General features: G+C 54.2%; 7 protein-coding genes across 7 annotated transcripts; 3 read left to right on the forward strand and 4 right to left on the reverse strand.

Annotated features, from left to right (window-relative positions):
* Nucleotides 1-720: 720 nt before the first annotated feature.
* Nucleotides 721-2,438, forward strand: M421DRAFT_52626 (cytochrome P450 67; the record flags this gene model as incomplete). The annotated part of the gene is made up of 3 exons (XM_033595035.1): nt 721-949; nt 1,001-1,455; nt 1,500-2,438. 3 exons carry the CDS (start codon nt 721-723, stop codon nt 2,436-2,438), a joined length of 1,623 nt encoding a protein of 540 aa, XP_033454019.1.
* Nucleotides 2,439-2,671: 233 nt separating this feature from the next.
* On the reverse strand, nt 2,672-3,685 carry M421DRAFT_1143 (uncharacterized protein; the record flags this gene model as incomplete). The annotated part of the gene is made up of 1 exon (XM_033587228.1): nt 2,672-3,685. One exon carries the CDS (start codon nt 3,683-3,685, stop codon nt 2,672-2,674), a length of 1,014 nt encoding a protein of 337 aa, XP_033454020.1.
* A 425-nt stretch (nt 3,686-4,110) lies between these two features.
* M421DRAFT_52755 (DUF89-domain-containing protein) lies at nt 4,111-5,668 on the forward strand (the record flags this gene model as incomplete). Its single annotated transcript, XM_033595047.1, has 3 exons — nt 4,111-4,454; nt 4,517-5,384; nt 5,435-5,668. The coding sequence occupies 3 exons, from the start codon at nt 4,111-4,113 to the stop codon at nt 5,666-5,668; spliced, it is 1,446 nt and encodes a 481-aa protein (XP_033454021.1).
* A 296-nt stretch (nt 5,669-5,964) lies between these two features.
* Nucleotides 5,965-8,896, reverse strand: M421DRAFT_1145 (uncharacterized protein; the record flags this gene model as incomplete). The annotated part of the gene is made up of 2 exons (XM_033587233.1): nt 5,965-6,057; nt 6,107-8,896. The coding sequence occupies 2 exons, from the start codon at nt 8,894-8,896 to the stop codon at nt 5,965-5,967; spliced, it is 2,883 nt and encodes a 960-aa protein (XP_033454022.1).
* A 241-nt stretch (nt 8,897-9,137) lies between these two features.
* M421DRAFT_395990 (uncharacterized protein) lies at nt 9,138-11,740 on the reverse strand (the record flags this gene model as incomplete). Its single annotated transcript, XM_033590099.1, has 5 exons — nt 9,138-9,356; nt 9,403-10,257; nt 10,414-10,710; nt 10,960-11,616; nt 11,711-11,740. The coding sequence occupies 5 exons, from the start codon at nt 11,738-11,740 to the stop codon at nt 9,138-9,140; spliced, it is 2,058 nt and encodes a 685-aa protein (XP_033454023.1).
* Nucleotides 11,741-17,286: 5,546 nt separating this feature from the next.
* On the reverse strand, nt 17,287-17,777 carry M421DRAFT_1147 (60S ribosomal protein L33; the record flags this gene model as incomplete). The annotated part of the gene is made up of 4 exons (XM_033587237.1): nt 17,287-17,459; nt 17,518-17,612; nt 17,663-17,674; nt 17,728-17,777. 4 exons carry the CDS (start codon nt 17,775-17,777, stop codon nt 17,287-17,289), a joined length of 330 nt encoding a protein of 109 aa, XP_033454024.1.
* Nucleotides 17,778-19,924: 2,147 nt separating this feature from the next.
* Nucleotides 19,925-21,957, forward strand: M421DRAFT_52852 (glucose-6-phosphate 1-dehydrogenase; the record flags this gene model as incomplete). Its single annotated transcript, XM_033595061.1, has 8 exons — nt 19,925-19,968; nt 20,169-20,241; nt 20,290-20,310; nt 20,362-20,706; nt 20,762-20,959; nt 21,008-21,749; nt 21,798-21,866; nt 21,920-21,957. 8 exons carry the CDS (start codon nt 19,925-19,927, stop codon nt 21,955-21,957), a joined length of 1,530 nt encoding a protein of 509 aa, XP_033454025.1.
* Between the last annotated feature and the right edge of the window lie 38 nt (nt 21,958-21,995).

Consider the following 21,995-nt stretch of genomic DNA (forward strand, 5'->3'; position numbering starts at 1 on the left):
CGTCTGTCCTCTGTGCCCGATACAGCCGTTCACGTTCTGCTTTAAAGCACCCCACGAAGCTTGCAGCAATGATGATCTGGGGAAGGTATGGGTATCGAAGGACCCGGTATTCACAAGGAGGAACGCGCTGGAGTGGGCCTGCAAACATGGGCTTGGAACTAGTGTCGCGCGGTTGCCGTAGTCACCATGGCCGAAGAGCAAGGACAGAGGCGGAGAGGTATCTCGCAACAGCGATAGCAGTGTGCGCTTTGCACCTCGAAGACAGCAAGGAAGCTTTACTAAGCTTTTTGATTAGCGGTATGGATGAGGCAGTATGCAAGACACAGTCTTGGAATGCAAAGCCACAGTATTCACCATTCGCTCCCTCTGAGTCACACGACAGCAACGCACGGCCAAACCAGCGCTGAGAGGCCAGTACGAAGACCCTGTGGAGCGGGACGGCAGACGGCAGACGGCAGACGGCGTGCCGTTGGCAAGTGGATCCTGACTGGGATCAGAGAAAATCACCCTTGCTCAGAAGTGGCCTGACAAATCGGGGGACGTGGTTATCAGTGCGAAGTACGATCTTGACCGTAACGGTCTGGGGATATGTGGAGCCTTGTCCGGATCTTGCCTGTTTTGTATGTTTGGAGTAAAGATTGTGGGATGGCGGAAGTACAAGAACGAGTGACTTTCCCTGCAGCTGGGGGTTCTCCCGTCACTCTCGACTCTTGAGAAAATATGGGGTTTACTGATGTGGCTGGTGGGCTCTCATACCCCAATGTGTTTGCACTCAGTGCCGCGAGTTTCGTCGCTTACATCCTCATCACCGCGGCGTACAGACTGTACTTCCACCCTCTCGCAAGCTTCCCCGGCCCGTTCTGGGCAAAGCTATCGACGTTCCCGGCGTGGTGGCATTCAAAGAATCAAGACCGGCACCTGTGGCATTTGATCCTGCAAGAGCAATACGGTAGATACGTGGTCGTCTCGCAACACGAGCCGGAAGCTGATCGAGAGACAGGTCCCGAGTACCGATACGCGCCAAACAGCGTTTGTCTCAACACTCCGTCAGCGTACAGACACATCTTTGGACCCAAGGGTAATGTGAAGAAGAGCGAGTACTACTCCGTCTGGCCCAAGACTGAGCACCATATCAACACGTGGGACGCCGTTTCCGTTCCTGCACATGCCAGAAAGCGACGGGTGATTAACTACGCGTTCTCTGAGAGCGCGTTGCGCGAGGCCGAAGTCTTCGTTCACGCTAATGTTGATCGATGGCTGGTTTTGCTCGGGCGGGATAGAGAGAAGGGAGATCTGTGGACGAGGAGCATCAATATGGCTGATCAGGTGACGTACCTCGTGTTCGACATCCTGGGAGACTTGTGCTTCGGGAAGTGTTTCGACATGAAGGAGCCGGATAGCAAGCTGCGACATGTCCCTGAGCTCATGATTGGTTTTATGGAGCTTGTGCATCCGGTTAGTGGACTTTGCTTGCATCTTGGCTGCGCTAATACCATCAGATTGGCTGCTCTCCGATCAGCTCGTTGTACATCTGGCTCAAGCCGAGAGGTTTGGATAGACTACTAGCAGCCGTGACTCCGCCCGCGATTCAGAAATGGACAGAATTCGTAGACGACTGCCTCGCAAAGCGGACAAGCAAGCAGCGCGAGCTGGAGGAGAAGCCCAGGTCAGAAGCAGAGGTCAGAAAGGACTTCTTCCACTGGCTGTTCAATGCGAAAGACCCAGAGACTGGGACTGGCTACTCCCTCCCAGAGCTCTACGCAGAGTGTGAGCTTCTCATCGTCGCAGGCAGCGACACGACTGCCATCGTCATCTCAGCGGCCTACTTCTACCTGTCGCGCAACCCGTCGGTGCAGGAGAAGCTGGCGCTGGAGATTCATTCCACGTTCAACAGCTACGAAGAGATCAAAGCCGGGCCCAAACTCCAGTCTTGCAACTATATGACCGCGTTTCTGATGGAGGCAATGCGCATGTCGCCCCCAGTCCCCGCCGAGCCCAGTCGCGAAGTCCTTCCCGGCGGCACAACGGTCAACGGACACTACTTCCCGCAAGGCTCTCTCATCAGCACCGCATTCTGGGCAATGCACTACAACCAGGATTACTACCCGGAGCCGCTGAAGTTCCGGCCTGAGCGCTGGATCGTAGGCGAGGCGGGGTCAACGGCAGACAGCGTTGCCTTGGGCGAGAGCGCGTTCTGTGCTTTTTCGACTGGCTCGCGGGGATGTGTAGGCAAGAATATGGCTTGGCTTGAGATGAGGATTGTCCTGGCGAAGACGCTGTGGAAGTTCGAAATCAGGCGTGATGCTAACGGCAACTTGGGGGGCGGGAGCGCGGACGCGAGGCCCGGGCGCCGTGAGGAGGGACAGTATCAGACATATGAGATGTTTGTGAGCAACAGGAAGGGACCGATGGTGCAACTAAAGGAGCGCGTGCACTGACGCGGGGAGCGTGGGGGGTTCTGGAAATGAGACTGAGGCTTCAAGGGCCATGTGAAAGTATTCTCAGCCCACTGGAACTTGTGTAGGCCCAGAACATCGACATTCAAGGCTACTGGTCAAAGGAGCCAGACATATAGCTCTGGAAGAAGCTCGCGTCTGGTGAACCATGGCGGTGGCTAAACGTCCGCGGCGGTTGCGACCTTCATTCTCAGCAATGTGACCAGAGTGACGTGCTAGTCGACTGACCAAGCTCTACGACGCTCATCGAGCATCAACCAATGCATCCCAAGCTTCGCCAAGTACGGCTCGTCCACATACGGCCTAGCATTGCAAGGGATAGTGCCCTCGTCCAAGGTCCACAGCGTCCCACGCTCGGCGTGCTCGCGCACAAAAGCCTGGCATTCCTCGATGGAGAAGTCGATGGTATGGTTCAACCAGATACTCCTGATCATGGGCAAATGTTCAGTCTCGACGCGGCTTTTGATGCGTCCTGAGAGCAGGTTATCTGGAATGAAACGACGCCGCTCGGAGCCGAGCATGAGGAGCTTGAAAGGCCGGTCAGTGAGCACAAAGTAATGCGCCCAGTCATCAATGGATCCGTTGTCTCCGTCCGAGCGCGAGAGGACGAGGGTTTCTAGTTGAGCAAGGCTGGCGAGGTCGCTGAAGAAGTATAACGTCAGGTCGACGTTGTACAGAGCGAGCCGTTTGAGCTTCTTCCAGCACCGCCAGACGGCAGGGTGCCTTTCGTCTTCAGTCACCTCGAGGTACAATTCGTCCCGTGTGCTGACGAATTCTTCGAGATTCTCAAGACGTTCAAACCCCTCTCTGAGGACGCGTCGTACGGCCAGATGGTCATCTTCTGGATATAAGCTCCGGAGCGGTATGTCGATGACCAGCCTCCGGAGTGATTCGCACGTATGGTTGAGTAAATTTCCCACCCAACAGCACAGACGCAGGTCATCAATGGTGTTGCCAAACGGGGACAAGGACAAGGTAGTGACGCTCCTCAGCTCCGGTTCCTTCTTGATGGCCAAGAGGTACGCGCTCAGCCGCTGAGGTGAGCTGAGGTACACGCAGCGCTCGCGCAAGTAGCGCTTGGCGAGTCGTCTTGTTTCGTGGCAAACAAGGGTCCACGTCAACAGAGCTTTGGTCACATGATGAGCCGGAGGGAGCATCACATCCGATGGTGGTAGCGAGCATGTGATGATGTTGAGCACAAGTTCGAGCGGGAGATAGCGCGGCTCCATGTTGGCGGTTGAAAGCACTCGCAGTCCGTGGGATCAGGCAGAGGGCCGGCCACGTGATGAGATATGTCATCAAGCACGGCCTGCCATGACATGGAGTCAATGATGGTGGACGAGGGGTAGGGCCTGAAGTGACGAGCTTTGCTGAGAGATTGAGAATGAGGCTGCGCGAGTATGGCGAGAGATGTGCTTGAGCAGATAGTGTCAGAAGTCTGAGGACAACATTTCAGCCGACTACGGTGTATGCGATGAAGATGCGGTACAAGAGCCAAGCCCAAAGACGTAAGCGCAGCCGCACCCCCATGGTCAGTCCAAGGAACATGCCTGCAGAAAATGTTGAAGCCCCGCCACCCCGCCATGGCTCTCGCGACGACGCGCCCGCGCTTCAACCGCCGCACATAACCCCCACCGGCTATCCACGCAGCAAGATGGAGTTTGACACGTTCCCTGCCGCGCAATACCGCACCAGCGACCCGGCCTCGTTCGCGCACACGTCTGCGCGCGAACGCTGGCCGATCATCATCACGCAGGGTATCGACGACGTGCACAGGTCAACGTCGGCCGCCACCGACGCCGCAACGGTGCAGGAGGGCAAGGACGTGGTCTCCGAGCTGGCGCGTCTCAAGTACGAGCTGCAGCACGACCGCGAGCTGACGTCCATCCCGGACGACGGCGAGCCGGACGTGGCCGCGTACAACGACGAGCTGGCGACGCGGGGCGTCTGCAGGTGGCACAGCGTGCCGTGGCTGTATGCCGAGTGCTATCTGTACCGGTGCGTCTGGCCTTCTCGCGATCGTGATGTTGACGACGCCGACGGCTGACGGGGGCAGGTAGACGCATATCCGCCGTGTTCAAGCGAACCCAACACTGGCGCAACTACGACATCTTCGCGCGCCAGAAAATAGACACGTTCAAGTCCAGCCGCCCCGCCGTCCTCGAGCTGGCCGCCCGCTACAAGAGCATCGTCACTGAGCTGCAGCAGAAGCACACGCTGGCGGGCGCCCAGTCGGCCGCCGACCTCGAGGCCGCCGAGGAGCTCCTGTTCCGAGAAATGTGCGAGATCTGTCTCTGGGGCAACGCGACCGACCTCTCGCTGCTGACTAATCTGTCGTACGAGGACATCCAGCAGCTGCAGGGCAGCGCGGCGCGGAAGAACAGCGAGAAGAACATCCTCGTCAACGACCTGGACAAGGCGTTCCAGACGCTCCGTGCCGCGCAGAAAGCCGGCACGAAAGACCGTCGTGTCGACATTGTGCTCGACAACGCCGGCTTCGAGCTCTTCGTCGACCTGCTGCTGGCCGGCTACCTGGTCGCTGCGGGGCTCGCCACCGCCGTCGTCTTCCACCCAAAGTCCATCCCGTGGTTCGTCAGCGACGTGCTGCCCGCCGACTTTGCCAAGCTGCTGTCCGCGCTCGCAGCGCCGCAGACCTTTTACAGCGCGCTGAGCGAGGCCGACAAGGCCGCCGGCAAGACGGCGCAGCCCCTCGCCCCCGCGGAGCACGACGCCCTGACCTTCCTGTTCCAGCACTGGACGAGCATCTACGCCGAGGGCCAGCTGGTGCTGCGGCCAAACGGCTTCTGGACGACGGGTGGCAGCTACTGGCGGCTCCCCAAGGGTGCACCGGAGCTGTACGCCGACTTGAAGGAGAGCGAACTCGTCATCTTCAAGGGCGATCTCAACTACCGCAAACTCACTGCCGACGTATGTCCCCCCTCTCCCCCTCCCTTTTTCATTCCCGCTGACACCGCCAGGCCGCCTGGGATCCCACGACGCCCTTCGCAGACGCCATCGGGCCCCTGGGCCCCGGCTCCGGCGTCCGCGTCCTGGCCCTCCGGACGTGCAAGGCAGACGTCGTCGTCGGACTGCCGGCGGGCAGGGACGAGGAATTGCGGCAGATGGACGGCGGCAGCACGGAAGCGGGCGGCAGGAAGTGGGCGTGGAGTGGGAAGTGGGCTGTTGTGCAGTTCTCGGACGGCAAGGCATAAACCGATCGATACCGTAGACCTGTTCCGTAGATCAAGACCAAGCCCACTATCCAAGGATGGGTACTGTAGACATGACATGCGTTACATCCGCCCCGCAGGCCTCGCCTCGTCTCGCCTCGTCTCGCCTGTCCCAGCACCGCGCGTGGTCACCCCTAATCCGGGCCATCGTCTTTATACCCCACCGGTCCTGGCGCACCCGCACCCCCGCATCCGTACTCGCCAAGCTGCCCTCACCATCCGCCCTGTCACTCGCATCTGCATCCCGTATCGCCGCAGTCGGCGAGCTGTAGAACCCTTCATCCAGCATCCGCAGCGTGGGGCAGAAGTGCGCGGCACCAGCGTCTTGGTTGGAGGGCGGCGGCTCTTGGAGAGACACGTCCGCGACGTCGCTGATCGTGTTGGCGCGGATGCGCAGTGACCATTCGATGGAGGGGCTACTGGGCGCTGGAGTCGCGAGATGAGCTTCTCGACGTCTTGGATCGTGCTTGGCTGCGAAGTCCTCGCTCGTTCGCGCCGATTTGGAGGCGTGACAGGAGTCGCTGCGTCGACCTTGCGCTTCGCTAAAGCCTCTGCTCGAGTTGCTTCGCGTTGCCTCAGCAGAGCGGACAGCGCAGACTGGACAGGTGTGTCGATAGCACTGTGCCTCGCTGATTGTGATCGCCTGTGATATCGCCTGTAGGCAGCGGCCTTCACAGCCGGACTTTTGGCCTCAAGAACCACCCGCCTGTCACTACGACCTACTGAAGCGTCGTCATCTTGCTCGTCTGTTGCGAAGCCCGAACAGTGCTCAGGTCGCGCGTGAAAGCCACCAGGTGGCAGTGGCGGCAAGATCTGCGCGTCGCCGAAGTACGTGGGCAGGAAGCCGCCGGGTGTCTCAAAATCCATCCCGAGTTTGGTCAGGTCGTGCCAGCAACACTGATCACCGCTCCGAACCATCGTCGCATAAGCAAGCAGACCTCTGCGCGCAAGCACAATCCGACCCTTGTGTAGCACCTGGCTGAAGTCTGCTGGATCGAAGGCAGGGAAGTCCTGGGATGGACTAGGCATCTCACGCACAGTGACGCCCAGCCCCTCGACGAATGCGGGAAGCAATGCCAACGATACGTAGCAACCTTCTAACACTGGGCTGCCGCGCACCTCAGCAAAGTGGTTGGAACTCACCCTGCCTTCTGTGATGCAAGCCCGGAGGTTCTGAGGAGACGACAGCCGCTGGAGTTGCGTCACGTTGAACATCCTCGACGGAGTATGATAGCATACCTGGTGCAGGACGTCGACTGTGTACACGTCTGCAGGCGGCTTGTCGTATGAACTCAGTAGGTACTTGAAGACCTGATGCATACTCGGTGGGAGAAAGCTGTGCCTTAGCAGTGCGCGCTGAAGACCGTACAGCTCTTTACGAGTGACGCCCATACCTGGCGATCGGATGCTATTCGCGACCTCCATTTCGATAGATAAGCGCCACTCTGTATAGATCTCGCAGCAGACTGCCAGCCAGAGTAGGATTGGTTGCTTGGTAAATGCAAGTAGATTGCGGCTTGCTGGCCTTCCATCACGGTCAAGACCTGTAGGGACGTCTTGTTGGTCAAAGGCAAACGTTGTCGTGACTTCAAACGTTTCCCATGGGTCCTCAATATCTCCTGCGAGCTCCTTGATTTTCGCACAAATTTCGCGGGGAGTTAGATCCCACCGATCGTGATACAATCGCGTCACTAACCCATCGAGGTACGGGCGGCCTAGAGATAGATTCCACGTGTTGTGTTCGCCGAGTCTGGGCAGACCGTGCGCTTGGGTGTGTTCCTCGCGCATGCCGTCTAAAGTCGACTTGAAAACGTGGCCGACCTCTCGCAGGGCACTGGTGTACAGCTGTGCATCTTGTGCGCGGTTGCACTCGATCTCCATTCTCTCAAGCAGCCGTAGCAGCTTCTTGCCTTTCTCTGAGGCCTTTAATTTGCCTTGACGACCGAAGTAGTCACGGCAGCAGCGACTCACTATTTTACACTTCCGCACCGCCTCCAAAGTGCGTTGCCGCAAGACATTCTCATTCTGGGCGTCTTTGGGTGCGACTCTTCGTAGAGTCCATAGGTCGCTACAATCATCGATCAGCTGAATGACTGCTTTCCCATCAGCGACCATAGCGTCTTTCGGGGCCGCGTCGCCAAGCGAGAACGAATGTGCGGTGGAATAGTCTACAAGTAAGACTTGCTCCACCTTATCATTGACAAGATGCATAAGCACGCTGTTGTGCGAGACATTGCCATGAGCAATGCCATGGAAATGTAAGAACTCTAGTGCCGGATACAGGCGGCGAAGCAGCTTTGTTGCGACTGAGAAGCGTGAGCCCGGATGCCGTTGCATGAGGCTTTGGCGCAAAGAGGCATATGAGGCAAAACCATGGTGTAAAGATGTGATGATGACTGGTATGCTAGCAACCTCGGTAGATTGTAGGTACTGCACGATAGATGCATCAACTTGCTTCCTGTTGAACATTAGGAACTCCTCGTCGCGACGTGGCGCATTGTCACGGAACAGCTTGGCAACAAATTGCTGGCCAGTGAATCGCTGGAGCACTGAAAAGGAGTTGTTGGAGACCTGGTTAGAGCCGGGGAGATAATGAGATTGAGCCCAGTCTTCCAGCCTGTGCTGGACGTTTTGAAGCGGTTGCTCCACAAGATCAGGTTGATAGTCTTCTGAGGTAATCACTTCTCGTGGATTCTTCGTTAGCCAAATGTCAATCTGCACGTCTTGGACAACGACGCGATTGAGTCCAGTCTGGTTGAGATACAATACGTGCGGAAAAGGGTCCTTAAACTTCCTAGTTCGCGGTGTTGGCTTCTGCAGTGGTACATCATTCACGATAAAGACGGTCTCGGACATCGAGTGGATGCGCCACGGATTGACCTCCCAATCCGGCACAAGCTTGAACTGTTGCTTTGCGACTCTGGAGCCAGGTAATCGTACGTCCGGCATGTTGGTAGTTGCGCCAGCTGCTGAAATGCGGCCGAAAGTGTACTCAAACTTGTCTTCGGCGCGGAGTAAGAAGACTTGAGCTCCAACTATGGTGGTCTTGCGTCGGGTTCGTGTAGACCATCGCCGCACGATATCCGTCTTTCTGAAGGTCGTGTCTTGCAGATGGGTTGAAAACTCGGGGTCGTTGACAGGGATAATGGCCACAGCATCGTCCGATGAGACGCTGGGCGGGATTTTCGGACGAGTTCGCGAAGTTGCCATTCTTTCTTGATTGTGGAGCGTGTCAGATTGCTGTGTGGTTGAAGTGGCTGGTAGGTCGTTGTGATGGTCTGGTGTTTGCAAGGAGTTTGCTTCAGCAAGCTTGCTAATCATCTCCCCCGAATTGTTTGCGTGCTGAAGCAACGCCCCTCGTATGACTTCTTTCACGGGTGATTCACCAGCCTGAAACCAGTCCTTACACAGTATCTCAGCCGCGCAGAGTGTGAAAATCGAATTTTATGATTCACCTCTTTTCCGTCGCTAATTCGAAGTGGTCCATCCAAGTCCTTCGGTCTTGGTATGTGGGCGAGCCAAGCAAATGTGCTTTGCCGTCTGAATCCTTTCTCTTAATCATGATCATATACTGGATGGAGTTCCTCGGTACTTCATCGAACATTGTTGCTTTCTGAAATTGATGCTGGTCGCATGGCAGGCTAACCTCAAGTTCACTGATAGGGATGGGCTGTGATTGTTAGTATATGCGATTCGTAGTAAACAAATGCACTTACTGCGTCCAGGACAATAACCTTCTCGCCGGCAGTCTTCCTTTGAGCTTTGATCTTGCCCCACAACAAATAGTTGTCGAGGAGCGCAACGTGCACAGCATGCCAGGGCCCTTTGCTCTTCAGCTTCATTGTCATGCTGCCCTGATACCTCACACGGCGCTTAGTGTCGAGCAAGCTGAGCTGAGACAAGATGTCTGTATCGAGCGTGTGGATGCGACGCTCCAGATTCTGCATGTCTTCTCGACCTTGTGACTGCTCAAGCACAGATGCAGACGATGACTTGAGCCAGTCCAACGCGTTCAAAGAGCTCGTCAGCCGCTGCGTCTCTACATCCGCACCAGGCTGTTCCAGATCATTCGCTATGCTAACGAGACTCCGTATGCTCTCGATACATATATCAAGCTCGGTAACAGGCAGTCTCAGGTAGTCTTCCCAGCTCTTGCCGAAGTAGGCAATGCTAAGACCAAGAGTATTGACGAACGGAGCAAAGTTTCCATCATTGATCTGCGTAGCTCGTAGTGCTCCGATCGCGTGTGGCAGTGCTTGGCAGTACTCACGGAACATGCGCTGAACATTTTCGGTCCAGGTTGCAAAGATGGCAGGGTCACAGGTCGCCTGGTCTGACTCTGACAACTGCTGCTCCATAGGCAACCAGAGAAATTTCTTGTTGGTTCCAGCGAGCTGCTCACCAATCAACACAATACCAAGATGGGGCTCGAGCAGTGGCCATTGCCGTATGACGTTGTCGTAAAACATTCTTCGTAGTCTCGTCATGCGGTCGAAGAAGTTGCGCTCGGCTTCTACGAGTGATAACCAAATCGCATGCATTTCCCCGCTTTCGAAACACGAAGGCTCACCCTGATATGCCAGACTCCTTGAATCCGATTGCAAGTCGCCCAGCAGAACATGTGATGCTTTGTGTGCGAGTGGGGGCGCTTTTCTTATTGGATTGTTGAACATTGCCTGACTCTGCCGCATGGATTCATAGGCCGTGTGAGATGAGGCTTCTGATACCTGCGACAAGATCGATCCTGCTTCCGAAGTATTCAAGCTTCCGTCTGACGACTTTGATCGTGCTTTCAATGTAGCGGCAGAATCTTGTGAGCGAAGCTGTGGCCCACTTGTGCGACGTGGCGGTAGGGGTGGGGTCGCATCTGGTACGATGGGGGGTCCTTCGCTGAACGATCGGAGTGGCACGCGGGCCGACTTATTGTCGATTTTGGTTTCAATGGTATCGAAGGCATCAGCTCTAACTTGGGTCAAATACGGTGCTGTCGATGTGATGCGTGGCATGTACGGCAGCACATCTCGCTCAAGGGAGTCCAACTTGTCCATTCTTTCCTCTTTGGGCGATGTCTCTTCATGCGTTGGTCTAGCTAGGACCATTACGACTTCTTCCTCGGATCCTGAGGTGAATTGTGCAACGAGTTGCTGTGACCTGGCCTCAATAACCGGGTTGCGCTTCAGCTCAGGCCCTTTCATAGTGCCCAACTCAGTGGAATTCTCTTCTGCGACCTCGATTTCCACTACTGCTTCCGGCTCCTTCAAGTCTAGAGGGACATCCGCAGTATCCATCGTGTAGCGTGCCATGGCTCGTTGATATGCTTTTGAACTGATGACCTGATCGTCAAACTCGAAGTGGGTAGACTTGACGATGGATTCGGCGTCTGACGCATCTGCGACCCCACTCTCATAGCTAAAGATGGAGTCAGGCACTTTGATACGTGGGTGCGTTTGGCGCAATGTCTTTGACCGCTTGACAATCTGATCTAGCTTGCTGCTGTTGGCCTCGACCAGCTTCCTCATATCCGCCATCGACTCCATCTGTAGGCCCTGGATGAGCAAGCTGAGCGCAGACTGTTGCCCTCGTATTTGCGTCAAAAGCTCCTTGAATGTGTCTTCCTTCAGGAGGTATGTTGCCCGGTCTCTGAACTTAAGTTCATTGCGCTGAGCCTTCTCCACCAGATCGCGGACCTCCTCTTCTAAACATCCATACACAACGCGACATCCTGTCAAGGCTCGGTCAAAAGTCTCGAGTAACTGCGGCTTTTGGAGGAGCGCATCGTGCTGAAGAAGGTTCTGGACTTGGGACAGCGAGGCGGCGATCACCATTGATTCGGAGTAAATAGCGGTGATAAGCACGGAGGCGTCTTTGTATCGTTCACGTAGGTCGTAAAGCTCCTTCGCCGACTGGATGCACTGCGGCAGCGCTGCCATCTGCAGGGTCGTTGTCAGTCTTGTACCAAAAGCTTGAGTTGCTTGCTAGTTCGTGTGCTCTACTGCAGGGTAAATAGAGGTTGGGGATACGTACAATGCCAAAGACTGCTGACACTGTCTCCATTGTTCAAGTCTGCTGCTCTTCGGCAGCGAGATGACGCGAAGCTCTGAATAATGCAGGATGACATGACGATGGCGACGTTTGTAGCGAGCATCAAGCAGTTCGTTCCACGGGTTGGCCCCCACGCGTCGCGCTTTCCAAGTTCCTGTCAACACTAATCATGATACAGACTAGTGCCCGCTCGCACCTGCCCCACTGCTGACTATCAACTCCTGACCACACTATTTATCACCTCGACTTCCACCAAAGGCGATTTGAATTTCCAATTCAATATTTTTGAGTCTGGCGAAAGCAGTCGCTTATCCAATCGTGGCAACGGGACCAGGCAGCCGGCCAATCAACATCTCAATAAGTGACGTTTGGCCTTGTTTGCCATAATTAAACGGACACGCATCACCAAAAGACGAATAAGCAGCAAAGAGCCCAGTGGACATAATATTTCTGCCATCTCATGCATTTGGTTGCACCCAACTCGTCCTATGGTTCATCCTGCTCTCGAACAGGCGAGGGGGACGCACATGGAGGCATCGCACAGTGTCCTGAGTCTGGGCTTCATGTGGCGTAGCAGTGCACCAGACCTCCTGTCCGAAGTGATTCTCACCTCAATGACAATTCGACATGCCCAATTCTGGCCTTTGGTTCTCTGCTGGCCAATCCTTTGCATTACATCGGGCCAGTCTGCGACCTCTTTCTTGTACAGTGCTCGAGATACTGGTTTGTTCTGAGGTCCAAGCGGCAACAGCACGCATCTCAGGAGACCATACGCCCGTCTTTGGTCATCAAAAGGACGACAAATCAATACCACATCATCCAGCATGCTAGTTCAGGCCATGTGATGAGCGGCGTCTCGGACCAGCGAAGATTTCTCGGTCATCTACGCGAGATCGCTCATCTTAGGGCAAGCGAAATTCAAATCAAAACTTACCACGGCACAGACCAGTATAATGGCATCAACCTCGCCACTACAGAAGCTACTTAGAGGTTTGGGAGACGACATTGTAATTTCAGCCGGACAGACTCTGTGGTATGGTGCCCGCCTTTGTCTTCTCGCATACGGCTGCAGTTTACAGCTTACTGAGCTCACTCGGTGAGGTCATGCGCGGACATGAACATGAAGGTATACTTATACGGATGATCAAGCAGTTCTATCTTTTACCTTGGCGGGCTTAATATACACAACGGCACCACCTTATTCGGGACCAATATGGGTTGTGAGTCGATGTCCATGCTCAAACAGACACAATGTCATCTCCGTCATTGCCTACCTCACATGGAAATGGGCTCAGAGAATTTGTCGCGTGATTTTCTCACAAACAACGTTGCTGACGAGATATGGACAATTAAGACAGGCTTACAAAATGAGTATGCAGAATAAATATCCTCGATGAGCGGATCGGCAAGCTCGGTCAAAGTCTTACTCCACATATCTGCCCGGAACACCTTCGTGGCAAGTACGCCGTGCACTTTCGATCATGACCTACAAATAGCTGACACTTTCCAGTCTCATTACCCAAGAATGCACGCCAATCGCTCTACGACACGTTCCTAAAGCTTCTGCGTGAGCTCCGAGATTTAATCTATATCGACCTGATTCGAAGGGACTGTTGTTCAAGAGCCAACGTCGTTCAGTGCTTTGGCAACACGGTATAGGAAGCACAATCAGCTTGTATACCTTCGAGAAGCCCGAGCTTGAGTCAAGATTGATCCGCCAAATCAACAGCGCACGAAACACAGTTCCTGATTTTGCAAGGCTCGCTCACCGGTGCTCGTGCCTAGCAATTTATTCGTATATAGTACATATGCTCATTCGATCAATTAAAGCGGCCAAAATGAACCACGAGGCTGCAGTCTCGCAAGGCTGCATCGCCACCACATGACTTGTCGAGACATAAAGCAGAACGAGGCCGTTTCTCGTCATGCTTAAGCCTTTCAAATCCCCTTCCAACTAACTTCGACGATATTTCTACGATAATTCTTGTTCTTGTTGCTCCGTGGACATGATCTCCCGCAGCTCTCATGCCTCCATCCCCTCCAACACCGCGACCAGCACGATTGTCCCCTCCCCTGATTCACCAAATGACGCGCCGCCCGCATCATATACCGAGATAACAAGCTCCAATGCACAACCTCACTATCGGCGACCCAAACGAATGCATCACAGTGCCGGTGATCCACTTCTTTTACCCAGGCGGGCAAATGGTGCAAACCGTCGTTGTCCGGAAGATGACACGCGAGTTCGTCTTCTCCCCCAACCCTCTTCGTAAAACCCTGTCTTCGCCAAGGACCTCCCTCTCTTCGCTAAAATACCTCCTCAGCAGAGATTCCCAACATCTCTTAAACTCCCTCTCACCCATGCTAACAACCCAGTCTCTGTATCCGGAAATACGCCCACAACACCTCGGGAAGCTATATCGGCACCGCACCCGCAGCGCCAGATCTACATCTCGAGGAAATAGCGCCAAATTGCTGGAGCAGGTGGAAAATTTTGCGTTCGCGCCTTCTCCAAGCTACGAGCTGGATGGTCTCGGAGATGGACATTTAAATAGAGCGAATCGGGTGGATGGGCGGGTTGAGAAGTGATGACGGGACGAAGACTCAAAACAATGTTCATTTGATATGCGCGAGCAACGTGGGCGGTGTAATAAGGCGTACTATTGATGCAGTAATGATGGTTGAGCAGTTGATGATTTCGTATATGGAATTGTTGGTTGCGTCTTTTCAGTAAGGTGGATTTCTACCACGCACTGCACAGCTTCAATAATTCAATACCGCAGCAATATAGCTTTGAATACTGCTAAATAAGGCCTAAAAGCTCTCGGTACTATTCAGGTACATGTCTGTGAATAAATAAAAGAATGAAATCAACTATTTGAGATTATCAAAGTCTCAGACGATGACGTCATCGGGACTTTTGCATTTCCTACGTTACAATCTTGACGTTCATAGGTTGAGTGATTGCCGCTCTGGGTCGAGCCTGACGCGTTGATAGAAGTGTTCTTGCCAGTCAAGTGTGCTTCGAGATCGTTGTTCGCCTTACGAACAGATTATGTTGAGAATGCTGGCCTTTCCTTCTCTGCTTTCTCTTTTCCTCAAGCCGCGGTGAATGACCGGAAAGCCACGAGATTTCAACGATCGCATCAAGAACGCATAGTCTGGAGTGGGTAATCGGGTTGGTCGCGTCACCATCAAGTTTTGCAGCACTGCGTTCGATTCGCAACCGGATACCTACATCAATGAGAACTATCTGCGACCATAGGAATGCAGAAGAATTGGCCCTGCGTTTCACCTCTCTGATCTTGTAGATGAGACTAGATCGTACGTTCGGATGAGATCCCAGGTCCAGGGTAGGATCAGCGCTCTCACACTATAGACAGATCGTGAACCTGGAAATGTATCGTAGATAGCGTCCTTTGTCCAAGTTGACATCGAGTCATGGACACTCTGAAGATTGCTGTTGAGCCAGCTGTATGCAGATAAGTTCCTGAAGTAGACGTTGTTTGTGGGAAGTCTGAGAGACGACCTTTGAAAGCCAAGCTCGTCATTCAGACACTTGTCTTGGGTGTCATGGGACCTGAATAGCAATTTACCGTATCAACGCATAAGGGCGTTGAGGCGGATCAGTCGACGGGCTTCGAATCTGCACCATACCTCAACGCCGCCCAAGTACAGCTGTTTCGGAAAGCACATGAAAGCGCCGGGCAATACAGCTATCGCAGCAAGAGAAACAATACTGGGAACGATCAGTTTGCTCTCCGACTGCCATTGTTTGATCGATGATAGGCTTGCTTCAACAGTTGCACCGGATCCCAGATGGTCAACTCGCTCCTGTAGCAACACAGCTTCGTGGTGCAGATCTCTTTCTGATTCCGAGAACCTTGCCAAACAACTTCGGAACCAGTCATCAGGTACAAGACTTTCTTCCATCGGTAATTGACCCATGCATACGCTTATTGCGAGATACCAGCCGTGCTGATGGGATTTGCCGAATTCATGAGGACTCAATGCATCAGCGTCGCCTTCGAAGAGTATTACATTTCCGAAAGTGGGTATATCTTCGGTCGTAATAATGCAGCGAGGTCTTACCGCACGGAAGTGGCGGCTTTCGACGTTCAGCTCTACCTTAGAACAGCCTAGGATAAGTGCGAGCTGTCCAAGATCCAATAGACGAACGCGCTGAAGCGGCACATCGATCGCAGTGGGTATAGCGTCCGCGCTCAGTCGACGTTGAAGTAAAAAAGAAGCATCTGATATGCCAAAAGCTTTAATGACTTGAGCCCATGTTGCGAGAGGTCCATCCGGCGCTGCGGCCGGCGGCTGTGTGGCTTTGGGATTCTTTTCTGCAGCCTCCAGGAGATCAAAGAGACGAAGACTGACTTGCGGATACAGCACCTTGACTCTTCTCACACTCGGCAGCAGACGCCTTTCCTGGGCTGCCACGTCAATCGCCGCTCGATTCGTTTTCCAAAGTGCATTGCTTGTCATGTCGCTGCCGAGCGGCATCTGCAGGTAGGCTGCAATGATCGCCGTGATTGCTAGCGCGATAGCAGTCGAGGCGAGTTTGTTAGCCGTCAGTGCAGCCTGATCTGCGCGGTATCCAAGTTGCCCGACATGATGTAAAGCTGGCGGGGATGGAGTGTCGTACAGTGACAAGGATGAGGTTCAGAAATAATATGTTCACTGGCCCCAGCCTTGGTATATGGCGTCAGCCATAGATGATAAGCGAGTGTAGCAGCCGGTCCAAGATCTGGACTGCGTGTTAGACGTGCAATGCCCTGTCCAGCAGCACAGGAAGTGAGAAGGAAAGAAAACGAGAGGATGTGTCCGAAGGACTGGCACTGCTGCGCAAGGTGGGGTTATGTCTCCTTCGATATTTTGGCTTGTCATGTGCGAACTCAACTATAGTACGTGGAGGAAAAGGCGAGAACGACTGCCGTGGCAGCCACACTGCACAACCTCAACATAGTCTTTGGTCGTCTGACAGCGATGCGAATGCCTTTGCAACGCCTCAAGAGGGACGGCACGTACAAAGGCCGAGAAGCCGCCTAAGCATGTCTGGTCTCGTTGCATGCTACCGCCCAGTGTTGCGCTACGAGCGCGCAGGTATGCCGTGGTGTATTCGACGACGTGTAGCAACCGAGTGCGGTGACATTTTGGCCAAGGTGAGTAGTGACCTCAGGTACTAGTGATTGCGAACGGGTTCCCTAGGTCCTATGCATATTAGCCCCTTGATAGTGCTGCCACAGCTTTTCAACGTCGGCCCCTGGTACAGACTGCCTCTCTCCATCACAATGCCAAAGGTGCTGCGAGAGATTGATCATTTTCCATTGATCTTGGGAGGAATCTTGATTGATTTTGCCAATGCCTTGTCATGGAATTCCGAAAACAGTGACACCGTTACCAGCCTGAACATGCCATGTAAATGAAACTGTGCATGAGACTCGCTGTCGTATTGCTTCGTTCCGATGCCGTTGCCGGGTTTTGCGCCGTATCACTAACCACTCCATCGCTCATCATCTACCGTTCGTCTCGTCCCCATTGTGTGGCCGAAATTATATCGAAGAAGGGTAAAGCATGACGCGGACGGAAGCACCGAAGGACTTGGGAGGGAGGTTCGACCTGAACTTGGCGCGGACAACGCCAGAGTTGCCGTGAGGCCTGGTGACCTTGCCCCAGATGACGCGGATCTTGGAGCCCTGAATGGCGCGCTGGGCGCGGTAGACGTCTGCGCACTCATTAGTGCCTGCTCCCACGCTGACCCTCCCGTGTTCCTCTGTACGTACAGGCTACGCGCTTGCCAGCGTACCACTGTGCGGCGGCGGTGTCGTCAACGCCCTCGAGCTTGAGCAGAGAGGTGCCGGGATTGGTGTTGCGCTTTCTATAGCCATGTGAGCGGAGAACAGCAGCGCAGTGCGGATTCAGTCGTACCCTCGCTGGTAGCTGTGCCCTGTTAGCAGATGTCCAATTCCATGCTGGCTCCGGTGCGCACTCACGAAATGTGCTTGCCCTTGACGTAGAGACGGTGAGACTTGATGTCAGACATGGCGAATGATTCCTGGCCTCCGGCGTGTGTGGTTACCTGGTGTTAGTGAGGTCGAAAACGGGCTTCGCGGTCTGTCGCTGCGTCCATCGCGAAATTCAAAGCGCACACTCGTTAAGCGAGTAGTCACGTGAACACACTAGCGCACGCACAATCCGAGACCACATCATCAGTCATCAAGGCACATGATAGTGCTGCCTTCAATACTGGAAATTGTGACATGGTACTAGCATCCATGGTTCTCTTCATCATGCTAATATGCACAACAGCTGGCGATGTCGATGTTCATATGTTTGATGTGCTACTCTTGTGAGACTCCCGCACTGGCGGCCGCAACTCACGAGTATCACTATTCGACTTCGAGAACACGTGCAGCAGCCTGCTCACCTGAAATATTCGTTTCTGAACCAACACTGTCTATCGCCCGTTGGGTTTGTCGCTGTCAGATGCACTTGAGTCATGATCTTACTCAGCATTTCGAGCGCATTACAATAACTCAAGGGAAGGGGTTTTGGATTCATCAGAACACCCGTGGCCCCGAGTACTGTTTGCAAATTGCGGCTGTTATCACAACTATTGCATGTAGAGAGCTCACGAGACGTTGACCAACATATTACGTCTTTACTTTCCTTTGTATCATCTGTATCAATGTCACGTTGGCTGGGACTGCGGAAGTACCTTCACGTAACACGGACACTGGACCTGGACTGTTTCTTTGAGACTCACTGAGAAGGCAACTTTCCTCAAAACTCTCGACCTTTCAGCTCGTGTATGAACAGTACGAAGTACCGGCCTTTGATGTTTGTGTGGCACGACATCATGGTCTCATACAAAAATATTGTAGTTGTCAAGTATTCCCTTGGAGATGTAGTTGGCTTCATGTGTCCAGTGTAGAGTTTACCTTGAGATTCGTGACAGCCTTGAGAGGCTGAAGTCCCTGCATGTAGCCACTGTACCTCCAGAACATAACTGACGCCCCACGACGGCATCAATCAGCCGCCGGTCTTATCTGCATGTCGACAAGAGAATTGCCCCTTCGAGGTCCAGATCGATGTCGAAGCTTCGTCAGCACCTCGATTTTCGAATCGAACAGCATTCTCAAAGTGTACAATTTGTGGTTACTTGCCTGCAGTGACTCTTTGTGTATGACTTGCCTGCGCAGGATCCACACATATACAGCTCATCAACAACGCGCGGTGAATTCGCCGATGTACACCTATCGGCCCGCTCAACAGGGCTGAATCACTTCATCGTGTCAACGCTCACCGAGCAACCACAACATCTCTCCGGCACAGATCCCACGCTCTCGACGCCGTGTTGAGCAACTCCGGCGGACTTTGTTAAGCGAGTCCTAGAGTGGTGCTGCAGAGATCAGATGCTGTCAATGACCTGCAGCCTTGTCGGGCGGTTAGGGCCTCAACAAGGTCTCGTGGACCGCTGAAGAGGGGCCGGAGGATCTATGAGCACCAGCAGCAGTCCGGAAATCCAATACCTGTGTCTCATTTCGCGATGCAATAATGATTGTTACCCCGACTGCCGGATTCGGAGAGCCCTCACGGCGCAGCTGCACGGGATGAGGTGTCAACGCACTGCAACAGCTTGAAGTAAGTTCTGTCTGCCAAAGGAAAAACAGCCCGAAGCCCCAATGACCTTCAATGTTTCGCACATTTCTCGGCGCTGCCAGTGAAGCAGTTGCTGCGAAGATCACGGACTTGGTGGGGTTTCACGCTCGGCGTTAGCAAGCAGGGCTCCGGCGAAGCAGTGTGGGTTCTGTCTCGCGCCGGGGATGCTTTCCATGACGTGCGGCGGCTTAGTGATACTGCGTGACCTAGGCATTCACTGATTGCGAGCTTAAAGATGTGTGGCTGCCGTCATGATTGCGCGAAGCATTTTCCTCGAGTAAATCGTCATCATTGGAGCTTTGGCGGCGAACCTGCAACACCACGTCCGCCGCACTAGAGCCAGGGCCCCGATTCTAAACCCCACCACATCGAAGCTTTTCCTCCAGCCAACAATTCATCCGCGTCTTCCGCACTTTCACTCGAGACGTGCCCCTTCCTTCTTACCTTAAACATCCGCGAGGCCACCAATTGCCCTCGACACCCCACCCCACCGCATCCCTCAACAACAATCCCCCACCGGCGATTACCATGGCGGACACCGTTATTCAGCCTGAGGTCGAGGCCAATGCCGGGTACGTGAGTCTTGTTGCTTTGTCCTCTGTGCTGGAGGTGCCCCTGGATATCTTCCCGCGACTTCCACCGTGGTGTTGATGTTCATGGTGGAGCTGTGGCTTGATATCCAGACTTCACCGGAGGGGTAGCTCGATAGCAACCTGAGGGGAATTCACGACGAGTCTCGGAGAATTATGAGCTAACTCGTACCTCTTTTTAGTACCATGGAGCTCAAGGAGAACACGATCATCGTAGTCTTGGGCGCGTCTGGTGATTTGGCCAAGAAGAAGACTGTGAGTACTCCAGCGCCCAACAACATCCATCTCAGCTAATCAGTCCAGTTCCCTGCGCTCTTCGGCCTCGTAAGTCGCATGATCGATCGACCGCCGCATCCGCACTGACATGGACTCTAGTACCGCAACAACTTCCTCCCTAAGGACATTCGCGTCGTCGGATATGCGCGCACAAAGATGGACCACGACGAGTACCTCAAGCGCGTCAAGTCTTACATCAAGACCCCCACACAGGACATGGAGAAGCAGCTCGAGGAGTTCGTCGGCTTCTGCTCGTACGTCTCCGGCCAGTACGACAAGGACGAGTCCTTTGTTGAGCTCGAGAAGCACCTAGGCGAGCTCGAGAAGGGCCGCAAGGAGAACAACCGCATCTTCTATATGGCGCTCCCTCCCAGCGTTTTCATCACAGTTTCACAGCACCTGAAGCGCAACAACTACCCTAAGAACGGCATCTCCCGCGTTATTGTGAGTTGGCCATATGGAGTGGGATTGGGGACCATATCTAATTGTTTGCGAACAGGTCGAGAAGCCATTCGGAAAGGACCTCCAGAGCTCCCGCGAGCTCCAGAAGGCACTCGCGCCCGACTGGTCTGAGGACGAGCTTTTCCGTATCGACCACTACCTTGGCAAGGAGATGGTCAAGAACATCCTGATCCTCCGGTTCGGTAACGAGTTCTTCGGCGCAACCTGGAACCGCAACCACATCGACAACGTTCAGGTACGTGGATTGAGGCTACCAGCATAACGAAATGCTGACTCGGAACAGATCACATTCAAGGAGCCATTCGGCACAGAAGGCCGCGGTGGGTACTTTGACGAGTTCGGCATCATCCGCGATGTTATGCAGAACCACTTGCTCCAGGTTCTCACTCTCCTCGCCATGGAGCGCCCCATCTCCTTCTCCGCCGAAGACATCCGTGACGAGAAGGTCCGTGTCCTGCGAGGCATGACCGCGATCGAGCCCAAGAACGTCATCATCGGACAGTACGGAAAGTCGCTCGATGGACAAAAACCTGGTTACAAGGAGGACGACACAGTCCCCAAGGACTCGCGATGCCCCACATTTGCCTCGATGGTCGCATACATCAAGAACGAGCGATGGGACGGCGTGCCTTTCATCCTGAAGGCAGGAAAGGCGCTCAACGAGCAGAAGACCGAAGTCCGCATTCAGTTCAAGGATGTCACCTCTGGCATCTTCAAGGACATTCCCCGTAACGAGCTGGTCATTCGTGTCCAGCCCAACGAGTCCGTCTACATTAAGATGAACTCCAAGCTGCCCGGTCTCAGCATGCAGACCGTTGTCACAGAGCTCGACCTGACATACAGGCGGCGATTCTCCGACCTCAAGATCCCCGAGGCCTACGAGTCGCTTATTCTCGATGCGCTCAAGGGCGACCACAGCAACTTTGTCCGTGACGACGAGCTCGATGCCAGCTGGAGGATCTTCTCTCCTCTGCTGCACTACCTTGACGACAACAAGGAAATCATCCCCATGGAGTACCCCTACGGTGCGTATTGTTGTAAACTCTGTCTGGGCTATAGCTGATACGAAACAGGATCTCGCGGCCCCGCCGTTTTGGATGACTTCACGTCGTCCTACGGCTACAAGTTCAGCGACGCCGCAGGTAGGACCTAACCTCTGCGCGACGACTTGAACCATGCGCTGACACGTTCGCAGGCTACCAATGGCCCATGCAGGAGGAGGGTAAGCTGTAGATTGCACCCTTGATGCAGAAAAGTTGGTTATACCACAG

Source organism: Didymella exigua (assembly GCF_010094145.1).
Source record: "Didymella exigua CBS 183.55 unplaced genomic scaffold M421scaffold_2, whole genome shotgun sequence".
Classification (NCBI taxonomy): domain Eukaryota; kingdom Fungi; phylum Ascomycota; class Dothideomycetes; order Pleosporales; family Didymellaceae; genus Didymella; species Didymella exigua.